We start from the raw sequence: 23,140 nt of genomic DNA on the forward strand, positions 1-23,140 counted from the left end.
TTTTTTGATACCCACGCCCCTAAGTTATTTGTGAATATAAGTGCAAATGAGATTGAACCCCCTTGGGGGGATCAAATAACTAACGCTGTGGTTTTTGAGCGTTTCCCTGGTTGAACATCCGTCTGTGTACCTGCCGTCAGGTGGAAGTGAGTCCTCTGGAGAATGCCATCTACGTGGTGGAGAACAAGACCCAGGAGCTGAGGACGCTCATCAGCCAGTATCAGCACAGACAGCACCATGGCAACATCAACCCACTCAGCATGTGTCTCAATGGGGTCATAGATGCTGCAGTCAATGGAGGCATAGCCAGATACCAGGAGGTAGTGTTGCAGAAGAAAACAAGGCGGGACGTGGAAATAATGAGTGGCATACAGGCTCACTATAGTAAACTCATTATTGTTGTTTTTTTGTCTCAGGCGTTCTTCGATAAGGAATACATCACCAGTCACCCAGAAGACACGGAGAAGGTGACACAGCTGAAGGACCAGATGCAGGAACAGGTATGATGCATTGTGGTTGATTATTATGAACAGCAGGAGATGGTGTAGCAGCATGTAGGATTCACCACATGATCTGCATGCATAATGAATGAACCTGACCTTGAATACGGGAACATTCCTCCTAACAGTAACAAATATGCAACTTTCTCTTGCCTTCCATGATATCTGACTGAATAGGTGCACATTCTGGGGGTCGGACTGGCCGTCCACGAGAAGCTGGTGCATCCTGAGATGCGGCCGCTTCACAAAAAGCTGGTGGATCAGTTCCACATGATGAGGACGGGGTTACATCATGTGAGTCTGTGTGTGTGTGTGTGTGTGTGTGTGTGTGTGTGTGTGTGTGTGTGTGTGTGTGTGTGTGTGTGTGTGTGTGTGTGTGTGTGTGTGTGTGTGTGTGTGTGTGTGTGTGTACAAGCGCACGTGCGGATGTGTGTGTGTGTGTGTGTGTGTGTTTGTGTGCATGTGTGTGTGTAAGTGTGTGTGTGTGTGTGTGTGCACCCACTTGTGTTTTTGTGTGTGTGTGTGTGTGTGTGTGTAAGTGTGCGTGTGTTGGTGTGTGCGTGCAAGCATGTGTATGTGCCTCTGTGTATGTGTATGAATGTACTGTATGGCAAGTGTGTAATTGTGTGTATATATACTAACCCGTCCCGTGTGTGTGTGTTGGCGCACCCAGCAGGGTCTCCCTGGCGTGGACCGGTTCGGCCAGGCGGGCTGCTCAGGGGGCAACTCTCCCCGGGGCATCCTGACCTCCCACAGCCACATGAGCCCGGAGAGCATCCGCCTCATCCACCGACACAGGTCTGTTAGCCACCTAGCTCGCTAGCACGCTAGCCAGGGGTTCAGACTGAACACACACAGACCCAGAGAAACACAGCTGGCGCACTGTGTCCTGTGCTTCTTTAAGGCAGCCTTGTGTTTCAGGATTTGATAAAACGTGGGCACCCTTGGGATATACTTTGCAAATGTTACCGTAAAGAAAAACGTATGTTAAAACTGTGACATTCTTGTCGTTCACGCCATAGCTGCTAAACTCTCGGGTCTCCCTCAGAGTGAACCAACTGGACGCCCTCTCGTTTTCATCCTTCGTCTACGATTTTCGATGCGACACATTTTTTAAAAACATGGGGACGCCGTGAGGCAGCGTGTACACCCGCCTCTATGCTCTGATCTGGTCTAACCCCAACCCGCCCAATCCCCCCCAGCCCCCTGAACCTGCAGGGCTCCATCCGCCACTCGTCCTCCTCCCTGTCCTCTCACACGTCCAGCGAGGCGGGGAACCTGGTTATCCTGACGGACGGGCTGATCGGGGAGCACCCCGAGGACTCAGGCCACATGCAGGTACGACGGGGCCGCACACCACGCCAACGGCCAAGCCTCATCAGGGCCGGACAGACAGAAGGGGGGACGGGAACTGTTCTGTGACTCTACCGTCTGCCAGCAGTGCAGTGCTGGAGCCCCGATGGATTAGCAATATTAATAACCGCCAGCGTTTGCGTGCGCGTTGATATAGGAGGGTTTGATCATGGACGCCTTTGTCCAAAGTGACTTACAATAAATGTGAGATATAACCCAAAAAGGGCAGATTCATTTGTGTAGATACAAAAATACAAAAACAAATACATCAAATAAGCAAACTGTTTTAAGAGCCACACTATAGAAACAAGAGACGTTTGTTGTTTTATTTATCTACTTATTTATTTTATGATAATATATACTTCTTACCCCCGAACGCATGTGTTGCCAACGATATGTGATATTTGCAGCCCGAATAAGCCGCTACTGTTATTCATTGTTATTTCCCACTACTGTGGTGTGGCAGCCCAGTCCATCGTCCTCCAGTCTGAGCTCCATCCGCTCCACCTCTTCTCAGGTCCTCACCTCGGCTCCGTCCAGCGCCCGAGGTGAATATATCACACGACATCCAATCAACACGCTCTGTGAGCCACAGCACACGCTGGGACGAGGGTCGATGTTGACTATTGGCGCTCGGACTGGCCTTTGTGCTTGAGGGGATGCTATTTCAGTAACATATGCCCTGGCTTACACAACATATTCATTTGTACAAGATTCAGAATGTATCGCAATCATTTCTGTCGTAGGCTCTCCTTCGTTACCGGATAAGGCCAAACACAACAGGGAAGTGATGATTCTGTTACCACAACGAGAGAGGGCTAACAACTCCATGTACTACACACTGGCTGAGAACGGACAGGTACCTCGGGGTCCGACTGGGCATTTTCAGTCTTCGAGGAAACCTGATTCAATGACCTCCATCGTGCTTGCCAGGCCATCTCTTATTTTATCCCGATTCATTCCTCTTTCATCTGAATCCCGTTATTTGTTGATGTAGTTGTTGTTTTTCCCTTTGTCCGCAGAACAACCACATGCAGCGTGCCTTACTCCAGCAGGTCAGCCCCTGTAAGCCGTGCACGGACCCCCACATGAACCTCCCAGAGAAAGGTGAGACACCCCCCTCCCACTCACATCCTGCCGGGTGTCTGGGTGTCTGGGGTCCAAACGCTGACCTCTCCCTACCCCTCTCCCCCTCCCGCCCCCCTCAAAGTGTTCCCCGGTAACCCCAGTGCCTGGAGCGTGGAGGGGGAGACCAAGGAGACGCTCCCCTACGTCCCAGGGTCCTCCGGAATTGTGATCATGCCCCCCGTCCCACCCCGATCCTTCCCACCAGGTAGCCACCCTCCACCCCCTCACTCCCCTTGGCTCCGATGATGTCTTCTAATATGGTTTAATGACGGCCGTCTTTGTTCTCGTGTTTTCGTTGTTATTTTCGTGCCTCACGTCTTGATGCTGGTGAGACGTGTTTGAATCGTTGTCGACGTTCACACGGCCTGCTTCCTGAACCCACCGTGGCTCACGTGGTTGTGCTCTTGTTTGTTCTTCTCCGCAGGGCACTTCCTGATGCACTTTGATGCGTTCCATCACCAGAACAGTGACCCGCCCCCCGCCTTGCCTGTCCGCTCTCTCAGAAAGGTACAGGACAGAATGTCAAAGAGCACCTCGCCTTGATTCACCTTCTTTATTCAGCTCAAGAGAAGTATGTCCACGGTATCAACCATCTCTCCCTCCCGCTCTCCCTCCCTCCCTCCCTCTCTACCCATCTCCCCCTCCCCGCAGTCCCCCCTCCACCCCATCCCCGGCTCCCCCACCAGCCCGCAGTCGGCGCTGGGCGGCAGCAACTCCACCCTGTCGGGCAGCGCCAGCAGTGGCGTGTCGTCCCTGAGCGAGAGCAACTTCGGGGGCCAGTACCCGGACACGGGGCCCATCCGCAACGACGCCCTGGAGCCCCTCCCCAGCCACCTGTGGTCCCCGCCCGAGGAGTACCTGGCCTCCCCCTACCTGCACATCCACTACAGCGGCCCGGACATGGACTCTGCCGACCCGGCGCGGCCCTTCCACTACCGCAGCCCCGCCTCGCACCCCCAGCAGCAACCGCACCCCCACCCCCACTCCCACTCCCACGCGCACGGCGGCCACCACCCGCACCAATCCCACCCACACCCCCACCCGGGGATGGACGGCCACGGGCACGGCCACGGCCACGGGCCCCAGCCGCAGCTGGCCATGCCCATGGCGTCCCACCACCACCACCACCACCAGCACGGGGCCGGGCACGGGGCCCAGCACCACGTGCCCTACCGCCGGCCCCAGCTGCCGCCCGCCGTGCCGCCCAAGCCCTACCTGAGGGAGGGCTGCATCCCCGAGGAGGACCTGCAGCCCCAGCCCGTCCCGCTGCCCCGGAGGATCTTCCACCCCCAGCACGGCCACCGGGACGAGCAGGCCAAGCACCCCTGGGAGCAGTGCATCAGCGAGGAGCACGAGGAGGCGCAGTGAGGAGGAGGAGGGCGGGACGAGGACGGAGGAGGAGGAAGGACGACGGAGGAGGAAGGACGGCGAGGGGGGTCCCCTAGCTCGGGGAGTTGTTGAGTTTTAGAGACGGCGTTCTTCTCCTCGTCTTCCTCCCTTCAGTGCACCGAGTCAGGGAGGAGGGGCTGGTCAGAGCCGGGGGGGGGGAGGGGCGCGTCACCAGCCCCGTCAGGCATGGCGGTTTGACAGGAGGAAGACGAGGAGAAGGCCTTTGACGTGTCGACGAGGCGCACGCGCTGTCACTGTGCTCTGTGTCGGCCTCTGGTGCGACGCGAAGGGGATTCTATCTGTCGGTCAAACACAGGGCAGGGATGTCTTTTTTGCTTTCCTCGATTTGATATTGATTGTACACAATGGTACAACGACGTGTCTGTGAGCATGTGTTTTCATTTTGAGAATAATTATATGACAAAGCGTCCTTGTGACAGAGGACCACCACCCCTGATCTTTAAGCAACATGGATCGGTATAAGCTAAGTGTGTCAGAGGACGTAACCTTCAGCCCCCTTTCACCCCCCCCCACGCTCCCTTGCTTCATGACAACACAACGTCTGCGGCCCTCGAAGAAGGCTCTCCATCCCTCAGTGAAGCAACCCAAAAATGCTTTATTATTATGAGGGGGATTTATTGTTTTTTGATAAATTTGCTAAACTAGGCTCTTCTCAAAAGCTATGTCCATCCTGTTTTTTGAAACACTGTTAAGGGCTCCTTAATAGTGAGTCATCAGAAACAGCACATTGGTGTGTTTGTGCGTGTGCGTGTGTGCACGTGAGCTTGCGTGCGAGTGTGTGTGTGTGTGTGTGTGTGTGTGCGTGTGTTGTTCCCCCAGCTTTCCTAGAACCAAGGCGATACTGTATCTTGAACTTGTATCACCTTTGTGGACCTCTGGACCTTCTAAAGGCAACACGGACCTTGTCAGTCGTAGACGACCCCCCCCCCCCCCCCCTCCCATCCGTTCCATCGCGGGCGGAAATCCACGTGAATGTATTCAAATGAGATGTTTTAATCCGTGATTTCACAAGTTGCAATTCTCCTTTCAGTTCAAGTGCTTTTTTAAGTTCAAACTCCTTGGTTGGAATCTCTTAGCTCTTATTCTTTCCGTATGTTTTTTAAACGTGACCGGGATGTCTCTTGGGGGGGGGGGTTGACCGAGAGAACTCTGCAAGACGGACGGAAAGGAGTGGCGCGGTTTGACGGCTAAGCACGGACGGACCTCTGGACAGACTATTTTGATCAGGTCAAACTCACTGAGCTGGTCCAAGACTAGTCACGGACAGAAGCCATTACCCTAGAAGTCATGAGTGTAGGATGAAGAAGAAGACTCTTTGCCTTCGCCACACCTAAGACACCTGGCGAAAACCATGGACACTTTACACCGAGGCACCCCTCTATGTCTTTCAGATGCCCTCTCTCTCTCTCTCTCTCTCTCTCTCTCTCTCTCTCTCTCTCTCTCTCTCTCTCTCTCGATAACGCTCTCTCTCACACAAGATAGATGTCACACTATGTCAACCAATGATAATTGAACATGGATGCCTGCATTTGGGCAGTGTTTTGTGTTCTGATGATATATCCTGTTCACTCTCGCTGGGTAAGGGGCAAACCTAAAGATCCACTTAGATTGCGTCGTGAAGCGCCCTATTTGCCTTAAAGTGCATTTGAAATGCAGTATGACCGCTCATCTGGACACCTCCAATGAACACAAGAAACTCATGGAATTACTTCTGCTCGTCATTCTGTACTCTCTATGCTCCCCCCTTCCCCCCCCCCCCCCCCCCTCTACCCAAACCCACCCCTGGAAGGAATGAAATATCTGTCTGGCAAAGGGTTTTGTAAGCTTTTCCAGTTTCTGTTTAGGATTCAAAGGGTCACATGGCTCGTTGGCACGAATCGGCCTGCAGCTCTTCTCAGCCATGTTTCGATTTTTTCCGTTTGGTCGTGTGAAAGAGGTATTTGGGTTTTTGACGAGGAGGACGATCAACTCTCCGGCTCTGAAAAGACAGTGTTATTTTAATGAGCTGTAATTTAATGTGCTGCTCAAACGTTGGGTTGAAAGGATAGCTAATTAAGAAACACTTGTTTTCCGAAAATTCTTTTGTGTTGTTTTTTGTGTCTTTTTTTGCAGGTGGCTGCTTTGTGTTCTCACACACCAGGTTGTCAACTGACAAGACAACATCTATTTTTGTATGGAAAATCATCTGTTGTGCGAACACATTTCAGAAAAATGTACCAAGACAGAATGCACAGGGTACCGCATGGGCTGCTATACTTTGTATGGAGGTACATGGCAAGGGTTAGATCAATATATGTGGTTGGAAGCTTGACGGCTTTTGAAGATAGCCGGTGAAGGGAAGCGATACTCAGATAAATATAGGTACAATAGAGAATTTTTCAATGTAAATTCAGTTCTTGTACATACAGCAGTATTGTGAAATATTTTTGACAATTATTGCAGACTCCCTAAAGGTTTATCGTTGTTTTGTGTATATACACGTAATCCAGAAATTGATGTAATTGATAAATATCTATAATCAGTGTTTGAAAAAAATACAAATTCATTAGACTGTGGCTTTCTGCACCGTTCTTGACTTCAAGTCTTCTCATATAAATACTTTATACACTTTTAAATGTGCTTTCTTGTACATATGGTGTTAGCATGATCAAACAGTGGTTGGTTGTCAAAGTGGTTTTCCTACTCCCAAAACTGCTGTGGTATGGATTTCATTAACAATGCCAAACATTAAAGACAATCTTTTATCAGCTCCATCTGGCTCTTCATTGTAATTATCACGCCAATGAGTGGCGCATAACGTGACAGAAGGGGGCGCTGTTTATTATAGAAATACAAGCAGAACATTGTTCTTCTCTTCTAGCTGGTGTCAAAAGACAGCATGACTCACTGATATGCTGCAGAGAGTGCAGACCTATTCATTGGGAGGTATTATTAGTTCGGTGTGTGTGTGTGTGTGTGTGTGTGTGTGTGTGTGTGTGTGTGTGTGTGTGTGTGTGTGTGTGTGTGTGTGTGTGTGTGTGTGTGTGTGTGTGTGTGTGTGTGTGTGTGCTTGCGTGTGTGCTTGCGTGTGTGAGAGGGAGAGAGGCGTGAAGTGTGTACGCGTGCGTGCTTGTGTTGCGCGTGTGCCTGCGCAAATTACAGTTGAAAATTACTCGTTTGTGTGTGTGCGTGGAAATGGCAGTATTTTATGGATCCCCAAGCACACTTAATGCCTTTAGAGGTAGACCGTAAAGTGACAAGTCCGTTCCATGGACCTGTGTGTTCGTGTAGCACTGACAGCTGCAGTATCGGCAGCCCGTTCTCTAGTCCCTGGCTGACACACGGAGTTGCATTAAACTGCCTGCAGGTGGCAGAATGTACCTTCTGAAGTTCCTTTGTCGTTTATAGCCCTCTGTAGCAATGTGAAAAGGAAATTCATGTGGTAGGGTGGGGGGGGGGGTTCTTGTTCTTAAACGTTAATAATACATTATTGCCAGATTTGAATCCAGATTTAGGAAGGGATTCATCTCAGCTCCGTGCATACTGACATCTCTGGCCCTAATTAAATCATTAAACAAAATACATCACAGGAAAGATCTATAGAAAGAAAGATCCCGTAGGTGGACAACTCACTTGGCGCATGAATACCATTTGATTAGCCCTTTATATAAGCTATTTAATAAACTCGAAAATCCAGTAAGGAACAGCAAAAAAAATAGACATGATAGACAGACAGGAGGAAAAAGATACACAGGCTCCACTTGACAACCTTTACTAGACATAAAAAAAGAAAAAAAAAGAAAAAAGGGGCAAAACGCCTCAGAGAACTGCTATTTAACCTGAACACAAGCAGCACCTTTCCACACATGACTTTTACACTATCTCGGGCTGCGTCAAAGAGTTGAAGGATGAAAGAGTCCTCCTAGCTCTTCTGCCTGCTCTCCAGAGAGGATTACTTTGCTGTGTGGTGCATATTGATGCCCTGATATTACTTCACTTTGGATTCACCCTCTTTTCCACTCCACTAGCTCCACGTGTCCTCCTCTCTCCACTCTCCTCCTTCCTCTCTGGAAATCTTGCCCGCCTGCATGTGTCTTGGAGCATCCCTTACCGAGCTGTGGTTGGTGCACAGGCATATCCAAGATAGTAATTGTGTGTGGCTGTGTGTGTGTGTGTGTGTGTGCATGTGTCACTGTTAATGTGTGTACATTCAGTATATATATTTATATTCAAACATATAGTTGTGTGTTCTTGCTGCCTGGGGTTCATATCTCTCTAGCTCGTAGTGTGTGTGTGTGTGTGTGTGTGTGTGTGTGTGTGTGTGTGTGTGTGTGTGTGTGTGTGTGTGCGTCTCTTGTGCGGTCATGTGTGTGTATAAGTGTCTTGGATATATTCATTTTCGCAGATATTGTTGCGTGTTCTCGCTGACACATGTCTCGGGTCTCTGTAGCTCGTTGTGTGTGTGCGTGTGCGTGTCCGTACACTCGCCCATTGTCTGTGGGAGCCCCCCGCAATCCGAAGTGATGTTGTTGGCAGCATTATCCCAGACAACACACTCCTCTTTTATGATGTTCAGCCAACCGGCCTTGGACCAACAACACAACAGAAAGCAAAGGATTTGGACCGCCTCATAAAACCCTACTTTTGTGTACTTGTTGTGCACGTCGTGTGGATCTACCTTCCCAGCACTCGTCTTTTGGATGTTGTCGCAGTAACACAATGCTGATTTCAGTGGGCATAGCATAAGGGATAATAATAAATAATAATACATTTAATTTAGAGGCGCCTTTCAAGACACCCAAGGTCAGGATGTGTGTGTGTGTGTGTGTGTTGCACAGACTGACAAACAATGGGACCATCAGGAAACAAAGATTTTTAATAAATGAAAGGATACTAATAAATAAAGGAAGAACAAATTGTACATTTCAAATGAAAATTCAAAAACGTCTAAAACAAATGTCAAGTACAGTACAGTACCATCGCACAAATTATTATAAAAAAAAACAAAGACAAAAAAAACATCCCCTCCCAGCCCTGAAACATTTACAAATTTTCTTAAAAACCTCAAGAAGCCAAACATAGACATGGTATAAAAGCATCATACAGTAGAGCTGTCATCTCTGAGTATAATTTACAAATTGACCTAAGGATAAATACTCGTGGCGGATCTCAAAGGTGGGAGACGCATGTAGGGGCGCTCTGCGTTGCGACGCGGCAACGACATGTGCTTCTCCACGCTTGAGGTCGCCGCCCCCTGTCCCCTCAGTGATCAGTAACAGTGATGAGGTGTGGGTCAACGCAAGTCCATCAATCCATCGGGAAAAACCCACAAAAAACAACAACAAAAAAAAAGAAGAAACATGTATAGGTGAGTCGTGAACAACTTAACGATAATACTTAACAATAATAGTCCGTAATCTGTATTGGTCTCTTCTCCGGGTGCCGTGTGTAATCATATACAATATAGTCAACATAATCTCTGGCCGCGGGTATGGCTACATCAGGGAGGGGCGGGGGGGGCATGTGCGGAAGAACAACCAACGCTCCACTCCGTCCTAGGGACCGCCGCCGTCCTCGCAGTGACCCGTCATCGTGGCTGGGGGCAGGACGTCCCGGATCAGTACGGGGAGAACTTCTGTCTCTCGGGCTTCTTCATGCAGGCGGCGGAGGAGATCTTGGCGGTGTAGGCGGCCAGCGGGTTGTGCGACGGGGGCGCGCTGACGGCCATGGCGGTGGGGGCGGGGCTAGAGAGCGTCAGGAAGGGCATGGACTTGACCCCCAGCAGGCCCGACAGAGGCATGGTGCCGTACGGCGTGCCCAGCATGTGGGCCGGCCCCAGGGGGCCCATGGCGGCCAGGGTGGGCCCCGGGGAGCCGGCCGGGGACGGGTGCTGCTGGGCGAAGGCCATGTTGAGGTCCACCGAGGCGGCCATGTTCGCCGCCTGCGCCGTGGACTTGGCCGTCTCTAAACTGTTTGGGGGGGCGGAGCCAGAGAGAGAGAGAGAGAGAGAGAGAGAGAGAGAGAGAGAGAGAGAGAGAGAGAGAGAGAGAGAGAGAGAGAGAGAGAGAGAGAGAGGGGGGGGGGGAGAGAAGGAGAGAAGGAGAGAAGGAGAGAAGGGGAGAGAGAGAGAGAGAGAGAGAGAGAGAGAGAGAGAGAGAGAGAGAGAGAGAGAGAGAGAGAGAGAGAGAGAGAGAGAGAGAGAGAGAGAGAGAGGGAGAGAAAGAGAGAGAGAGGGAGAGAAAGAGAGAGAGAGGGAGAGAGGGAGAGAGAGGGAGAGAAAGAGAGAGAGAGAGAGGGAGAGAGGCAGGGTAGAGGATAAAGGGTAATTGTGCATTCGGTTTGAAATTTGTTTTGGAAGGTGTTGAGTGAAAGAAATTGCCGCTACGTGAGATTGTTCCGGTTCCTATTACAACTCCTTTTAACAGATGGGCCAATGCAGGTAGCGGATCCCCAGATAGTCTAACTAACCGTCTACTATGTAACCCAGATTACCTACTACTACCAAGACCTCAACCACACCAGACCATGACCTCTGTATGTAATACCCAAACCGAGACCATTTGTAACTTTAGACTTCAAAAGACAGCATAAATGATGCTGTCTTAATCTTTAACAATCTTCAACATTATGCTAAGACATTGTTAACCTTTCATTCAAATGTCAACCGTTGAGACAGAGCGTAATATAAGTGTCAGAAAAATGAATTTAATCTCCAATCCCCTACACAACCGAGGTTTCAAGTTCTATTTAATTTCAATACTTTGATAACATCCTAGCTGTTGATTTGTCACGCTGTACTTGGCCCTAGGCCATCCTCAAATCATGTAAATAAGTGTCACTCTGGCAAAAGCCAGATCGTATCGAGATGGTCTCACGATTGCAATACAATCAAAAACAAAAGGACGGATTCGCATTACGTCGATCGCAGCCCGACACCACAAAACACGACACCAATCTGGCATCTGTCATCCTTCAGGCACCCTAGCCCCATCAAGTATCACATTATAACCCTGAGGCTGACCGCTGATCCAACCATCCCTGCAGACACTCTGCTCCCTCACACAGCGATGACGGCAACACGCGCTGGTGAACCGGCCTTACCAGGAGGTGATGAGGTACTGGGCCAGGTTGATGCTGATGGGAGTGCCCGTGATGGTGACGTGGCGGTCGCTGGTGCCATCGAGCTGGCTGCCGATCTTGATCTGGGCTCCAGACACCTGGCGGATCTCATTGATCTTGGTGCCCTGGCGCCCGATGATTGATCCGATCAGCTGGAGAACAACACAGGGAGGAAACGTAGAGAGGGGGGGGGAGTGGATAGAACCATCAGCATACAGTAGAGAGGGGATACATGGAAACGATAAGAGCACTCTGCAGGTCACAGACCACAGTGGAAGAACACCTGCCAAAATGCTCCTCGCTTGAAACGACAACCGCAAATAGTTCTCCTTCTGAACAAACGTAAGAAGCCCCAAGACACGCCGAAAGCATCTCCATTCCCTACTTTTTATAGAGTTTGACAGATGGGCAAACAGATGGGTGGACAGGGGGACAGACAGACAGACAAACAAACACACAATCTAAAATGGGAACCTAGCCTTCATGACAGGAAAAAAAGAACAGCCATGTCTGTCCACCTCGGTTATTCTGATCAAAGTGTCTCATCAAAACAAAACTAAAACAAAGAAATGTCCACATCGGAATCCCTTTCCAATGGGGTCTTGATGGGGGCGTGGTGGTTCTGATTGCATACTCTATGGGGGCATGAGCAGCCCCATGTCGTACGGGTGCACTCCGACAGTATGCTGTGTGCTGGAGCACGCTCATCCATCATTCATGTTGAGGGGTCCTCTTCCCCCCCCCAGAGTCCTCCCTAATTGCAACTGCGTGTGCCCTGGTAAAAAGAAAAAGGAGGAGAAGAGAGAAGGCACATTTGCCTCTCATTCATCTAAGTGGCTAAAAGGTTATTGATTTCCTTGAGATGTGGCGACTTCCCCAAAACAAATTGCTTCCAAAACACACGCTACCGAGATGTATCTCATCTTGACCACTAATGGGAGACGTAATGGGGAAATAATTCTAAAGCATAAGGAACACAACACCACTGTCTGGAGCGGGCGGGGGGTTGGGTTTTTAGGCTAAGAGCGCTTTGGAAGAAACTGCCAGCACTTTTATTATGGTAGCTATTAGCACTATTTTGTATATTTTCAGGGGGGGGGGAAGGGGGTATTATTTCTCGACGAGGGTGGCAGCCAGTTGAGAACCAACAGATATTTCCCCACGCTGGGTCCAGACGATTATCTGCCCTGAACCACTCCAGTGTGAGGGCCTGGGGTATCAGTCTAAGTGGAAGGTGTCAGGGAGCAGGGACGGCAGCTATGCTGTTAGATAAATAGTAGCAGGGCAAGGCTGTGATGAAGTACCACTTGTGTGTGATTGTGTGTGTGTGTGTGTGTGTTTCTTTATATTAGCAATGCTAATATAAAGAAACACACAAACACACACTCACACACACACACACACACACACACACACACACACACACACACACACACACACACACACACACACACACACACACACACACACACACACACGTGCCGTACGCAGGCACCCGCTCTCTCTGCTGCTGTCCTCGTCCCAGTGCATTCCCATTGCGCGTGCCTCTCCTCTCATGCGCGCCGCCTGTTACTCGACGTCTAATTCTCAACAGGCCGACCTGGTCGGCCCGCCCAGGCTATTAGTGGCACCGTAGATTATTCAAGGGGGGGGAGGGATTGTGTGTGGGGGAATGGGTTGGTGGGCGGGGTGTGTGTAGGAACAGACCTTGGCCCGAGCCTAAAGATCAACCCCTACAGACAATAGGACCTCCGATCAGGGGCGGAGAGGCGGGGGGAGGGGGGAGGGGGGGGGGGAGAGATCTCCTCTGGACGCTGGCCTTTTAGAGTCAAGACTGTCCGTGGATAGTCAGCTGTCAGCAGCACACCCACTGACCGCGGCATGCCCTGACACACACACACACACACACACACACACAGACACACACCCCTGGACAAACAATGCCCTTTACCTCCAGAATAATTATGAGGCCAAATACACACACGGTGGGCAGCTGTTTTTTCCTCTTGTTTTAGTTTCCGACAGAGGTGGATGAATAACATGGACACATGAAAGTAGCGCCCCTCGGAATTATGATGCGTCTATAAGCACACACATTCCCCTGGCATTAGGGCTGCGGGGCTGGGCCCGGGTCTTAAACCCAGGAGTGGCCTATATTTTATGATAGTTATTGCTGAGGCAGTCGTTTGAAAAGGACACAGGAAGAAGGATGGTGTGGCGCGAATGTCACCATTTTTCTTCCTGCGATACCCACGCCACGAGTGGAGTACAGTATCCTGCTGACTAGGGGGATTGCGGCCGGCCCGTGTGCACATGTGGGTCTACATATGGGTTCATGTGTATTTGCTTCGAGTGTGTCTGTCTGTGCATGTGTCTGAGTGGGGGTCTGAATATGGGTTGAATATGAGTCTGGATGTGTGTGTATGTGCTTCGTTTGCATGCTTATGTGTGTGTGTTTGTGAATCTGTGTGTGTATATTTACATATAGCTGTGTGTGCATGTGTGTGTGTGTGTGTGTGTGTGTGTGTGTGTGTGTGTGTGTGTTTGTGTGTGTGTGTGTGCGTCTCTGAGTCTGTGTGTGTACACCATATACTTCTGTCAGCCCCCTAGAGAACAGGGCTTGTTTGTATGGTGGTTTGCGTGGTCCTGTGCATGCCAGCTTCCCGGTGGGGCTTATGCTGTTTTAACTAACAATCAGTCATGGCTACAAGTCCTCCCTCCTAAACAATGAGTGGAGCTCCCAGCTGTCTCTGTCACACAAAGCCCTGCACACGGCCAATCCTCTGGGTGGTGTTGAGGGGGGCAACCCCAGCACGGACACACAAACATATCATTATTATTAGTAGCATCTTATTATAAGAACAATACACGTTGAAATAACCTCCGTGACTCGAAGTTACAGCGTGTACGAATCCCTCTTCAGACGTTGCACTTTTCCAGAACAACGTTTGGAATTCAGAAAAACACGAAAGAAAAGAAAAGGAGAAAAAACAAAAGATGTAGTGGGATAATGATGGAAAGGTGGCGTATGCAAGGGGACCAGGATCCCACACACAGGGAGGAGGAGGAGGAGGAGGAGGAGGAGGAGGAGAAGGAGGAGAGGAGGAAGAGGGAGCTCCTTGACAGGTTAGTTTAGTAGGGGCTGCTCTGACAGCAGAGCGCTGAGTCTAAGTAGGTCATGGACCATGAGAGGATTTAGCAGGGTCCTCGCGGGAGAAACCGCCGCACCGAGACAATGATGCTGCGGAGGGATCCATATCGCCGCGGAACCGTCCCCTTTAACCCTGAGCTTTTAGTCCGAGGTTAGAATTATTTGGTAGACCAATGAGGACCGACGACAGGGTCTGTGTCTGGTGTCGTGTCTCTCCGGAGAGAGAGATGCTTTTTCTTTAGAAGTTCTGGAGCTCAGTCACCTGCTGCATACCGTGACGTATGACAAGCGCACCCCCGCTTGTTTACCGGAGGAAAGAAGACACACAAACAGCAGAAAGGAGGATTTTGGAGTCACACAGCGCTTACGTCGTTGGGAATAAGAAGCTCCTGAGCAGCCTGGGTGTTTGAATCCATGCCTGCGAAAAGATAGAGTGAGAGAGTGAGAGAAATGAGGAAGAAAATGCATAATTGAACCCTAATAATTTACACATTGCGACATTCACGCCGTGCCACAAATCCAGTTAATTATGTCATGAAGTCAGGCATGTGGCCAATCACAGCCTCTTTAACAAATCCTTTCAAAGTAACAGCTTGCAAGATTTTGCAAAGCTGCTCATTTACATTTTGGTATTATACATCGTGCACGTTTCTAACTTTCTTGCATGGAGAAGAAGCATCCCCATATACATGCCCTATATAAACCCTGGATTATACAGAGTATATTTATAATATAAAAGGTATATAGCAGCGGACACGTATGATCAGTCAATCCAAAAGATGTGCAGAAGTGAACTCCGCAAAAAATAACCCCCCATGAAAAGAATAACTGAAAACCAACCAAAAAGGGAATGATTCATACTCTACATTTCAGAAATATCACAGAACCGGTCGCAGCCTGAGTCGGCCGGTTGGTTGGCCATGCTATAATAATGAACCATAGGCGAGGGGGGGGGGGGGGGGGAATGTTTGATAGCGCGGCGGCGGCTCGCCGCTGTGTCTACTGTAACATACCAGCCTGTCTGCTAGGAGGCCGTGGGCACATACCTGGTATAACAGTGGGAGCAGGCTGGCCGAGAGGGCTGAGGCTCTGCTGCAGCGACAGCTGATGCAGCTTCGCCAACTGTGGAGCGAGAGAGGGGGACTGTATGACTCGCATGCAGCTGCACGCAGAATCATCCAGATGAACCGCGCCCCCACACACACACAACACACACACACATACGAACAGAGGAGAAAAACACCCAATACTGCTGTTGATGTATTAGAGGACATTAGTCATATTGATGCAAATTCCTCGGTTAATACCTCTGAATGTGGAATGCCGTATTGGTTCTGCACAGTGTAGGCCTGTGGAACAGAGAACCTTGGGTTAGGTACATTACCACTTTGATAACACACACAAAAGAGGGAATCATTTGTCTATGACTAGGAAGGATTTGCTCCGACACAAAAAATAAACAATAGAGGCAAGAACAAGAAAGAGACACTCTGATATAGGCATTTGAAACTTCTGACTCCATTATATTCCTGTAAGAACTCCAAAAAGAAAAATAGCCGTAACAACTGGGTGTGGGCCCCCATTGTGTCCTGAATTCTACACCGTATATTTATCTATATCGATGAAAGCTGTGTGTCTGCCTGCCTGCCTCTCTGTCTGTCTATCCATCCATCCATCCAAATCCAAAAGTTTTATCTAATCTTCCTCTCATTGTCCAGGCATCACCTCCTCCTCTTCCTCCTCCTCCTTCCTGTCATTAGTGAGGGTGATGCTCTCTCTCTCTCTCTCTCTCTCTCTCTCTCTCTCTCTCTCTCTCTCTCTCTCTCTCTCTCTCTCTCTCTCTCTCTCTCTCTCTCTCTCTCTCTCTCTCTCTCTCTCTCTCTCTCTCTCTCTCTCTCTCTCTCTCTCTCTCTCTCAGCAGTCATGTTCAGGAGGGACAGTAGCTCGACTCCATTCTGCCTGACGCCACGGGCCTGTCTAGCGTAACCACTCCATACCATGATCATAAATCACAGGGAGCACATACAGCCCATTTATCTGGGATACTTAATGCAACACAACTGTCTTCCTTGCTCGAAAGAACAGAGACGCCCCAACAACACTAAAAACATGTTCAACACTGTACATGCCCCAGTAGTTTCAGTCGAACCACAGTAACCACACTGAGGGATTGGTCTCCTTAAAAAGACATCCAACAAGATATACAAATAATAAATATCACAGTGCGTGGTATGGACAGTGTTGTAATAACTAGTTTTGTAATACAGATTGTAGTTCCCATCTGTGACTCAGCAGTGAATATTCCATCCATGAGACTCCTCCTATCTTTCCCCAGTAAGTGAGATATAAGTAATGTAGGTCTTAAGAGGCCGTTATGAGTGGACTTGGTCCTGAACAAAGTGTGTTTGTCTCAGCTGGCTCAGCTATAAAGAGAGACAGAGAACGGGCCAAGGGTGTATGGTGTGTCTGTGTGTGTGTGTGTGCGTGTGTGTGTGTGTGCGTGTGTGTGTGTGTGTTGTGTGTGTGTTTTGGGGGAGGAGATGACGGCATCGTGTTTCAGCCGAGGCTGACGTCTCTGGCGGCTGAGTGGAACAATGGCAGTGGCTTACGTTCAGCTGTTGTTCTTTAATGCATCACACACACACACACACACACACACACACACACACACACACACACACACACACACACACACACACACACACACACACACACACACACACACACACACACACACACACACACACACACACTCACACCCGAGGGACCAGGGGCCACTTCGGACACACAACACCCCCCCGCTCACCCTGCTTGCTGCGCTTATTGTTGCCCTGTAATCCCCTTTATTCATAGATATGCACATCATTCCTCACATCCTATCTTTAGTAATATCTATCTAAAAAGGTCTGGATGGATGCATGACACGGTATACAAAAATAAATGAAGCGCAAACTCACACATGTGTAGTGGTTGCGGCGATGGTAATACTACTATAGAACACTATGTAGAATATAGAATACTGCTATAGAACAACTGTGTCCTAAGCTTTAAGTACCGAGTACAATAGCACTCACCTGCTGGAGGTCGAGGCCCCCCTGGGTGACGGAGTACAACTGGTGGGGGGCGAACTCTGCTGCGTCAAACATCTGCAAAAGCACACACACACACACACACACACACACACACACACACACACACACACACACACAAACACACACACACACACACAAGCATGCACATACAAGCATGCACAAGACACACAGATGCACACACACCCACACACACACACACACACACACGCACACACACACACAAACAGAGACAGAGACAAACGTTAGTCCTCAACTTAACAAGTATGTAAATGTACAAAAAGTGATACATCTATATATAAATAGTCACATATATATAAAGATATATCACTAGTTTAGATAGGCATGCCTGTACATAGGCATGAATCAAGCCCTACTTGCTAACCCTATATAAATATAGGATGACCAAAAAGGCTATCTCCCATAACTCCTAGAACTAACACGGCTATAAGAAACTGTGTCTTCCCTCAGTTCCTCTTTCTGGAGCTCTGAGTGCAGACGTGATGCGGCCTGATAGGAGACCTCCAGGCTATGAGTCATCACCAGCGCCTTCCCCCTTCCGCTCTATTTTCCTCATTTGAAGAAGAGTACACAAACATCCCCTAACACCGAGCCACATTTTACGCTTTCTTTCATCCTCCATTTTATCCTCATGACCGGAAACTTGCCCCTTTCGACTTTAACATCCTCCGATTATTGTGAGAAATATAAAATACTGCTTGGGGGCTGAAGCAGACATCTAACTGCGATGGGGACAAGGCCAACGGTGCAGGAGCTTCTGAGAGACATGCAGAGAATGCAGACGCAGCAGGGAGTCAGGGAGAGGTCTGTCCCCCAGCCCGGCTGGACCATCTCAGCCCTACCTACCAAACTCCACCATCGACTCACGCTAGCCCAGATTCTCCTCCTCTATCTAATCCTCCACACATGGTTGTCCTGCCCCCCCCCCCCCTGAGGCCACCCCAGTCTCACAAGATCAGTCGGGCCACAAGCCACTTCCCAAATGTTAAAATGATAGGTACGATCAGTGCTCGGGGGAGGGAGTTTCGGTTGAGGACGAACAAGTCTGCAGAATAAAAAAATAACAATTGTGTCCTCCGAAAAAAGTGTAGAAATCTACAGAGCAATCAAAACAGTTTTGGACGGTGGAATATTTACAGAAAGCTGCAACGAAAGAATTTCTCAGAGGAGAATATGTTTTTCTTTATTTCCAAGGGATTCTGCAAGGGCAAAGAGAGCAAAAGCATCACTAGATTATTGAATCTGATAGGCTTGAGCTTTTTGAACGATTTAAGGCTGAACCCATGTTTGGAAATCAATGGCTTCCCAGCCAAGGCCAGACTGATATTCATTTGCGAAACGCCCGCTTGAATATCTTGATGGTCTTGCGAAGGCTAGAGCAGTCCACATGTACAACGGGCCTTGAGGCAGCAGTAAACTACATCCTAATAATGTCCACCTAATAGTTATCCAAACTAATCTTGTTACACAAGGGGTTGGCTGCCCCCTAATCTAAGGGGATAACAATTGAGGTCGTAATGAAAAGGATTCTCTCTCTCTCTCTCTCTCTCTCTCTCTCTCTCTCTCTCTCTCTCTCTCTCTCTCTCTCTCTCTCTCTCTCTCTCTCTCTCTCTCTCTCTCTCTCTCTCTCTCTCTCTCTCTCTCTCTCTCTCTCTCTCTCTCTCTCTCTCTCTCTCTCTCTCTCTCTCTCTCTCTCTCTCTCTCTCTCTCACCTGATTGCCGGAGATGAGGAGGGCAGCGGGGGATGGGCCCGGTCGGTAGGGGATGGTGGCTCCCTTCGGAGGAGACTGAGGAGGAGAAACACAAGACAGAGGGACTTGGGTGGTGAGATACCTGTTTATCAAAACAATACACAAGGAATAAAACTATTCACTTGAAGAACGTTTATTTTCTCTCCATAATCCTCCTTGGAATTGACTGATGCGGTCAAGAGCTCTCTGTAAAGCTCTTTATCAACTGTTAATTTTCACTCAAGCTTCTGTCAATGCAGTGACACTCGATCCATATATGAGAAACTAAAACAACATTTTATGCATTGATTTGCAAGAATTAACATGGTATAATATGCATATGAGTTTCCTCAGTCCAATGCCTTGGCGTTGCACTTTTTGTGCTCGTGTGCGTGTGTGTGTGCTTTCCAAAAGTGTGGAGCATTATTTCTATGAAAGTAAACACAGCTGAGTTTGTGCGTGTGCGGGTGCATGTCCGCGTGTGTGAGTGTGGGTGTGAGTGTATACGTGCGTCTGTGTGTGTGTTTGTGCATGTGTGTGTGTGTGTGTGTGTGTGTGTGTGTGTGTGTGTGTGTGTGTGTGTGTGTGTGCACGCGCGCGCGCGCGTGTGTGTGTGTGCACGCGCGCGTGTGTGTGTGTGTGTGTGTGTGTGTGTGTGTGTGTGTGTGTATGTGTGTGTCTGTGTGTGTGTGCGCGCGCGTGAGTGTGTGAGTGTGTGTGTGTGTGTGTGTCTGTGCGTCTGCGCGTGTCTGCGCGTGTGCACGCATGCAAAAGTGTGTGTGTGTTGCTTTGCATAATTTATATCTTGGAACCAAAAGCAAGGACCCGCTGGTGAGGAATCCTAATGAAACATGCAAGCCTTTGAAGACGCAGGCCTGGAAAACTGGATCAAACTAGCAATTAGTCAGTCAGGTCCAGCTGCAGTGGCAAAAACAAAAAGCTCTTGTGTGCTGCTGTTCACACACCGGGAGAAACTTGGCTGAAGGTTTATCTTCGCTAGCTCTTCTCTTACCCACACAGACACTCTTTACTCAAAGGTCAGTTTGGTGCTTTCGTGTAACACTTTTGGTTATCAGGTTGTATGGTTCCTTATGTAAATCATACACATGCTCAGCCATTCACATCAGTGCACTTTGTTGTTTGTGAGTGGAATGTCACAAGGATTAGACATGTTTAAGAGGGAAGGTGACAATAACCCCTATCTCTATCCAGCAGTGCCCAGTCCTTAATCCTACACAATGCCCATAGAATTGTATTCTCTTTACTTGAATACCTCCAGCGGTGGATTAAAAACAGTGCTAATATGAATACTGTTTAAAGAGGCACTTCTAACAAAACAAATTAGTAGTATTTACACTCTTGTTTTATATTAGCCTTTTTAATACTCTTTAAGGGTCTCCCTATTTTCCAAATGTGTGTTCTCATCACAATTTTCACAACAAAGAAAACCAAAAAACTAACAAAGAAATTAAGAGGAAGGAAAAGAAGAAAGAAGAAAATCTATTAACTCTCACATGGAAAAGTTGTTGTCCAACAAAGGACATGTTAGGTACTGAGGTAGAAGAACAGTCAGACAGATATATTAGATGGCCTACCTCCAGGATTATGGCACAGATGAGCTTGACACACTGGATTACTGAGTCCTGAGTCCCAGATATCGTCACCCCTCGTTCGGTAGAGTTGGGCAGCAGATCCCCTGCCACCTGGATCTGTGCTCCGGTGCTCTGGAGGAAGAGGAGGAGGAGGAGGAGGAAGTGGAGGAGGAAGAGGAGGAGGAGGAAGAGGATGTTGTTATTGTAGGTGCGGCGTATGTTTTAAAGGATTACTCTGATCCACAGATAACTTCAGACAGTCCACTGTCTGTGGAGCCTGTTCTGAATTCAAAACAGAGGCATTAGAGGCTTTGTACAAAAACAATAACAAAAAGAAACAGAAAATTGGACAGACAGCTGGCCAATGGGTTGAGGTATAACTTTTTTATATTAGTATTTTAATGATTTTCCAATAGTTTCCTGGTCTCTTTTTTTAGCAACAGTTCAGATATGCATTTGATGTGTTAACCCAGACTGACATTGAAGACATTATAGTACTAAGTGTGTAAGGTTTTGTGCGTGTGTCTGTGCAGGTGTGTGTTCACGTGCAGGTATGTGTAAACGGAAGTGTTTGTCGAGAAAGTTTGTCAGTGTGTGTGTGTGTGTGTGTGTGTGTGTGTGTGTGTGTGTGTGTGTGTGTGTGTGTGTGTGTGTGTGTGTGTGTGTGTGTGTGAGTTTGTACCTCTCTGATCTCCTTAATCTTGCCCCCCCCCTTCCCAATGAGGGAGCCACATTGGCTGGCGGGGATGACGAGCCGAAGGGTCACCGGGGGCTTTGAGCTGATCGTCCCATTGGCCACCAGTGTGGTCAGATCCTGGGAGCAGACAGAGAGGCAGAGCTGGTAAATATTGCGGCGGCGTTGGTCACTTACATAGAGAGACTAATATAGGCCCAGCGTGGAGATGAAGAAGAATATCGTGTTAACGATTGAGATTTTTTTTGGTCGTTGAACGAGCATCGACATCCAGGGACCTTATGAATTTTTTAAAATCCGTTCGATACGTTGTTATCAATGTTTTTAAATAAGACATTCAAACAATAAACCTTTTCTGCTTGATCTGTGGTCCAGTTAATTTACAAATAGTCACTATTCCTTTTATTGCATAATATATTGCAATCCCCGAAAAAGATCTGAAAACCTGGCCATTGTGAGCGGTTTCCATTGAACAGTCCTCTGGATACAAGGGGACACAGGCGGGCACGCGGCTGTGAATGAGGTCACCAGGTTCTCAACCGACCGCGTGTGTGTTGGATTCTGACTTTGCAGGTGGTGCGGAGCCCTCTAGCCTGCGCCATGGGCGGAGTCTGAACTCTTAATGAATCAACACGGTGCGTGACACATCCTTTGAAGTGCAAATTCATCTCACTTTCTCTCCGCCCGTCAGGGCAGAGAGAGCACCTCCGTGGCCTGAATATGAGCACAGGACCAAAAGCTAGGCACACGCTTTTTAAAAGCAATGTGACTGAGATCATTGAGAACAGCGTGCCAAAATAGAGAATAGACCCCAGACAAAGAGTGCGGTGCATGTTTTTTTTCCCTTACCCCCCAGTAGGGATTTAATTTGACATGTAGGTGAAAACATATCTCTCCAGTAAGTTTCGGCATTTGAATGCTAAGCAGCGTGTCTATGATGCAGCCTCTGATGCAGCTCTCTGTTGAGTGTCTATATTTAGTGGAGGGCCTGATTAGGCGTCTCGTATGCCTTGTCTTATTGTATCTCGCAGAGCATCGCAGTGCTCTGGGCACACTCGGGCAAGATTTGATCTCAAAATACGCGGCTCTTCTAAGCAAGCGTGGATCTTATCCCGTATGCTTTCCCGTGCCGTTGTCACAAGACAAAGAGACACAAAAAAGCAAAGCAAATCTATGGGGAAATTGGACCCTGAGGTGATGCAAGCACCCATAACAGAAAGGAAGGTCTTTCTCTAAATCTTCAGTGTCTGTTGTGTTGAGCGTGTGATAAGACCTGTGTACATGGGCATGGTACAGGTCTTTTTAATTGCTACCAGAACACAACCCCTGCGCATTATTGGCCTATTTTACGCTGAATTTTCAAACCGCCTCAAC

General features: G+C 48.7%; 2 protein-coding genes across 7 annotated transcripts in view; one reads left to right on the top strand and one right to left on the bottom strand.

Moving 5' to 3' along the window:
- Window positions 1–7,142, top strand: part of LOC115552330 (dedicator of cytokinesis protein 3) — a 51,103-nt gene extending 43,961 nt beyond the window's left edge. For 2 of the 5 annotated variants that reach the window (XM_030368317.1, XM_030368336.1), the window contains exons 44-54: window positions 141–320; window positions 417–500; window positions 678–794; window positions 1,174–1,298; window positions 1,703–1,838; window positions 2,320–2,401; window positions 2,600–2,712; window positions 2,876–2,960; window positions 3,064–3,186; window positions 3,406–3,488; window positions 3,633–7,142. In XM_030368317.1, the coding sequence (XP_030224177.1) occupies window positions 141–320; window positions 417–500; window positions 678–794; window positions 1,174–1,298; window positions 1,703–1,838; window positions 2,320–2,401; window positions 2,600–2,712; window positions 2,876–2,960; window positions 3,064–3,186; window positions 3,406–3,488; window positions 3,633–4,349 (1,845 nt within the window). In that variant the 3' untranslated portion in view covers window positions 4,350–7,142. The remainder of the gene's footprint in view (window positions 1–140; window positions 321–416; window positions 501–677; window positions 795–1,173; window positions 1,299–1,702; window positions 1,839–2,319; window positions 2,402–2,599; window positions 2,713–2,875; window positions 2,961–3,063; window positions 3,187–3,405; window positions 3,489–3,632) is intronic. The other 3 variants (XM_030368325.1, XM_030368353.1, XM_030368345.1) reach the window with 3 other exon arrangements.
- A 2,084-nt stretch (window positions 7,143–9,226) lies between these two features.
- LOC115549040 (poly(rC)-binding protein 4) overlaps window positions 9,227–23,140 on the bottom strand; it is a 32,106-nt gene continuing 18,192 nt past the window's right edge. For both annotated transcript variants that reach the window (XM_030364026.1, XM_030364034.1), the window contains 9 exons: window positions 21,755–21,886; window positions 21,076–21,204; window positions 19,463–19,537; window positions 17,715–17,786; window positions 15,948–15,989; window positions 15,687–15,762; window positions 15,009–15,058; window positions 11,472–11,641; window positions 9,227–10,339 (listed from right to left, as the gene is read on the bottom strand). In XM_030364026.1, coding sequence (XP_030219886.1) covers window positions 9,988–10,339; window positions 11,472–11,641; window positions 15,009–15,058; window positions 15,687–15,762; window positions 15,948–15,989; window positions 17,715–17,786; window positions 19,463–19,537; window positions 21,076–21,204; window positions 21,755–21,886 — 1,098 coding nt within the window. In that variant the 3' untranslated portion in view covers window positions 9,227–9,987. The remainder of the gene's footprint in view (window positions 10,340–11,471; window positions 11,642–15,008; window positions 15,059–15,686; window positions 15,763–15,947; window positions 15,990–17,714; window positions 17,787–19,462; window positions 19,538–21,075; window positions 21,205–21,754; window positions 21,887–23,140) is intronic.

This window comes from Gadus morhua, chromosome 1, assembly GCF_902167405.1.
Source record: "Gadus morhua chromosome 1, gadMor3.0, whole genome shotgun sequence".
In the NCBI taxonomy this organism is placed as follows: Eukaryota; Metazoa; Chordata; class Actinopteri; order Gadiformes; family Gadidae; genus Gadus; species Gadus morhua.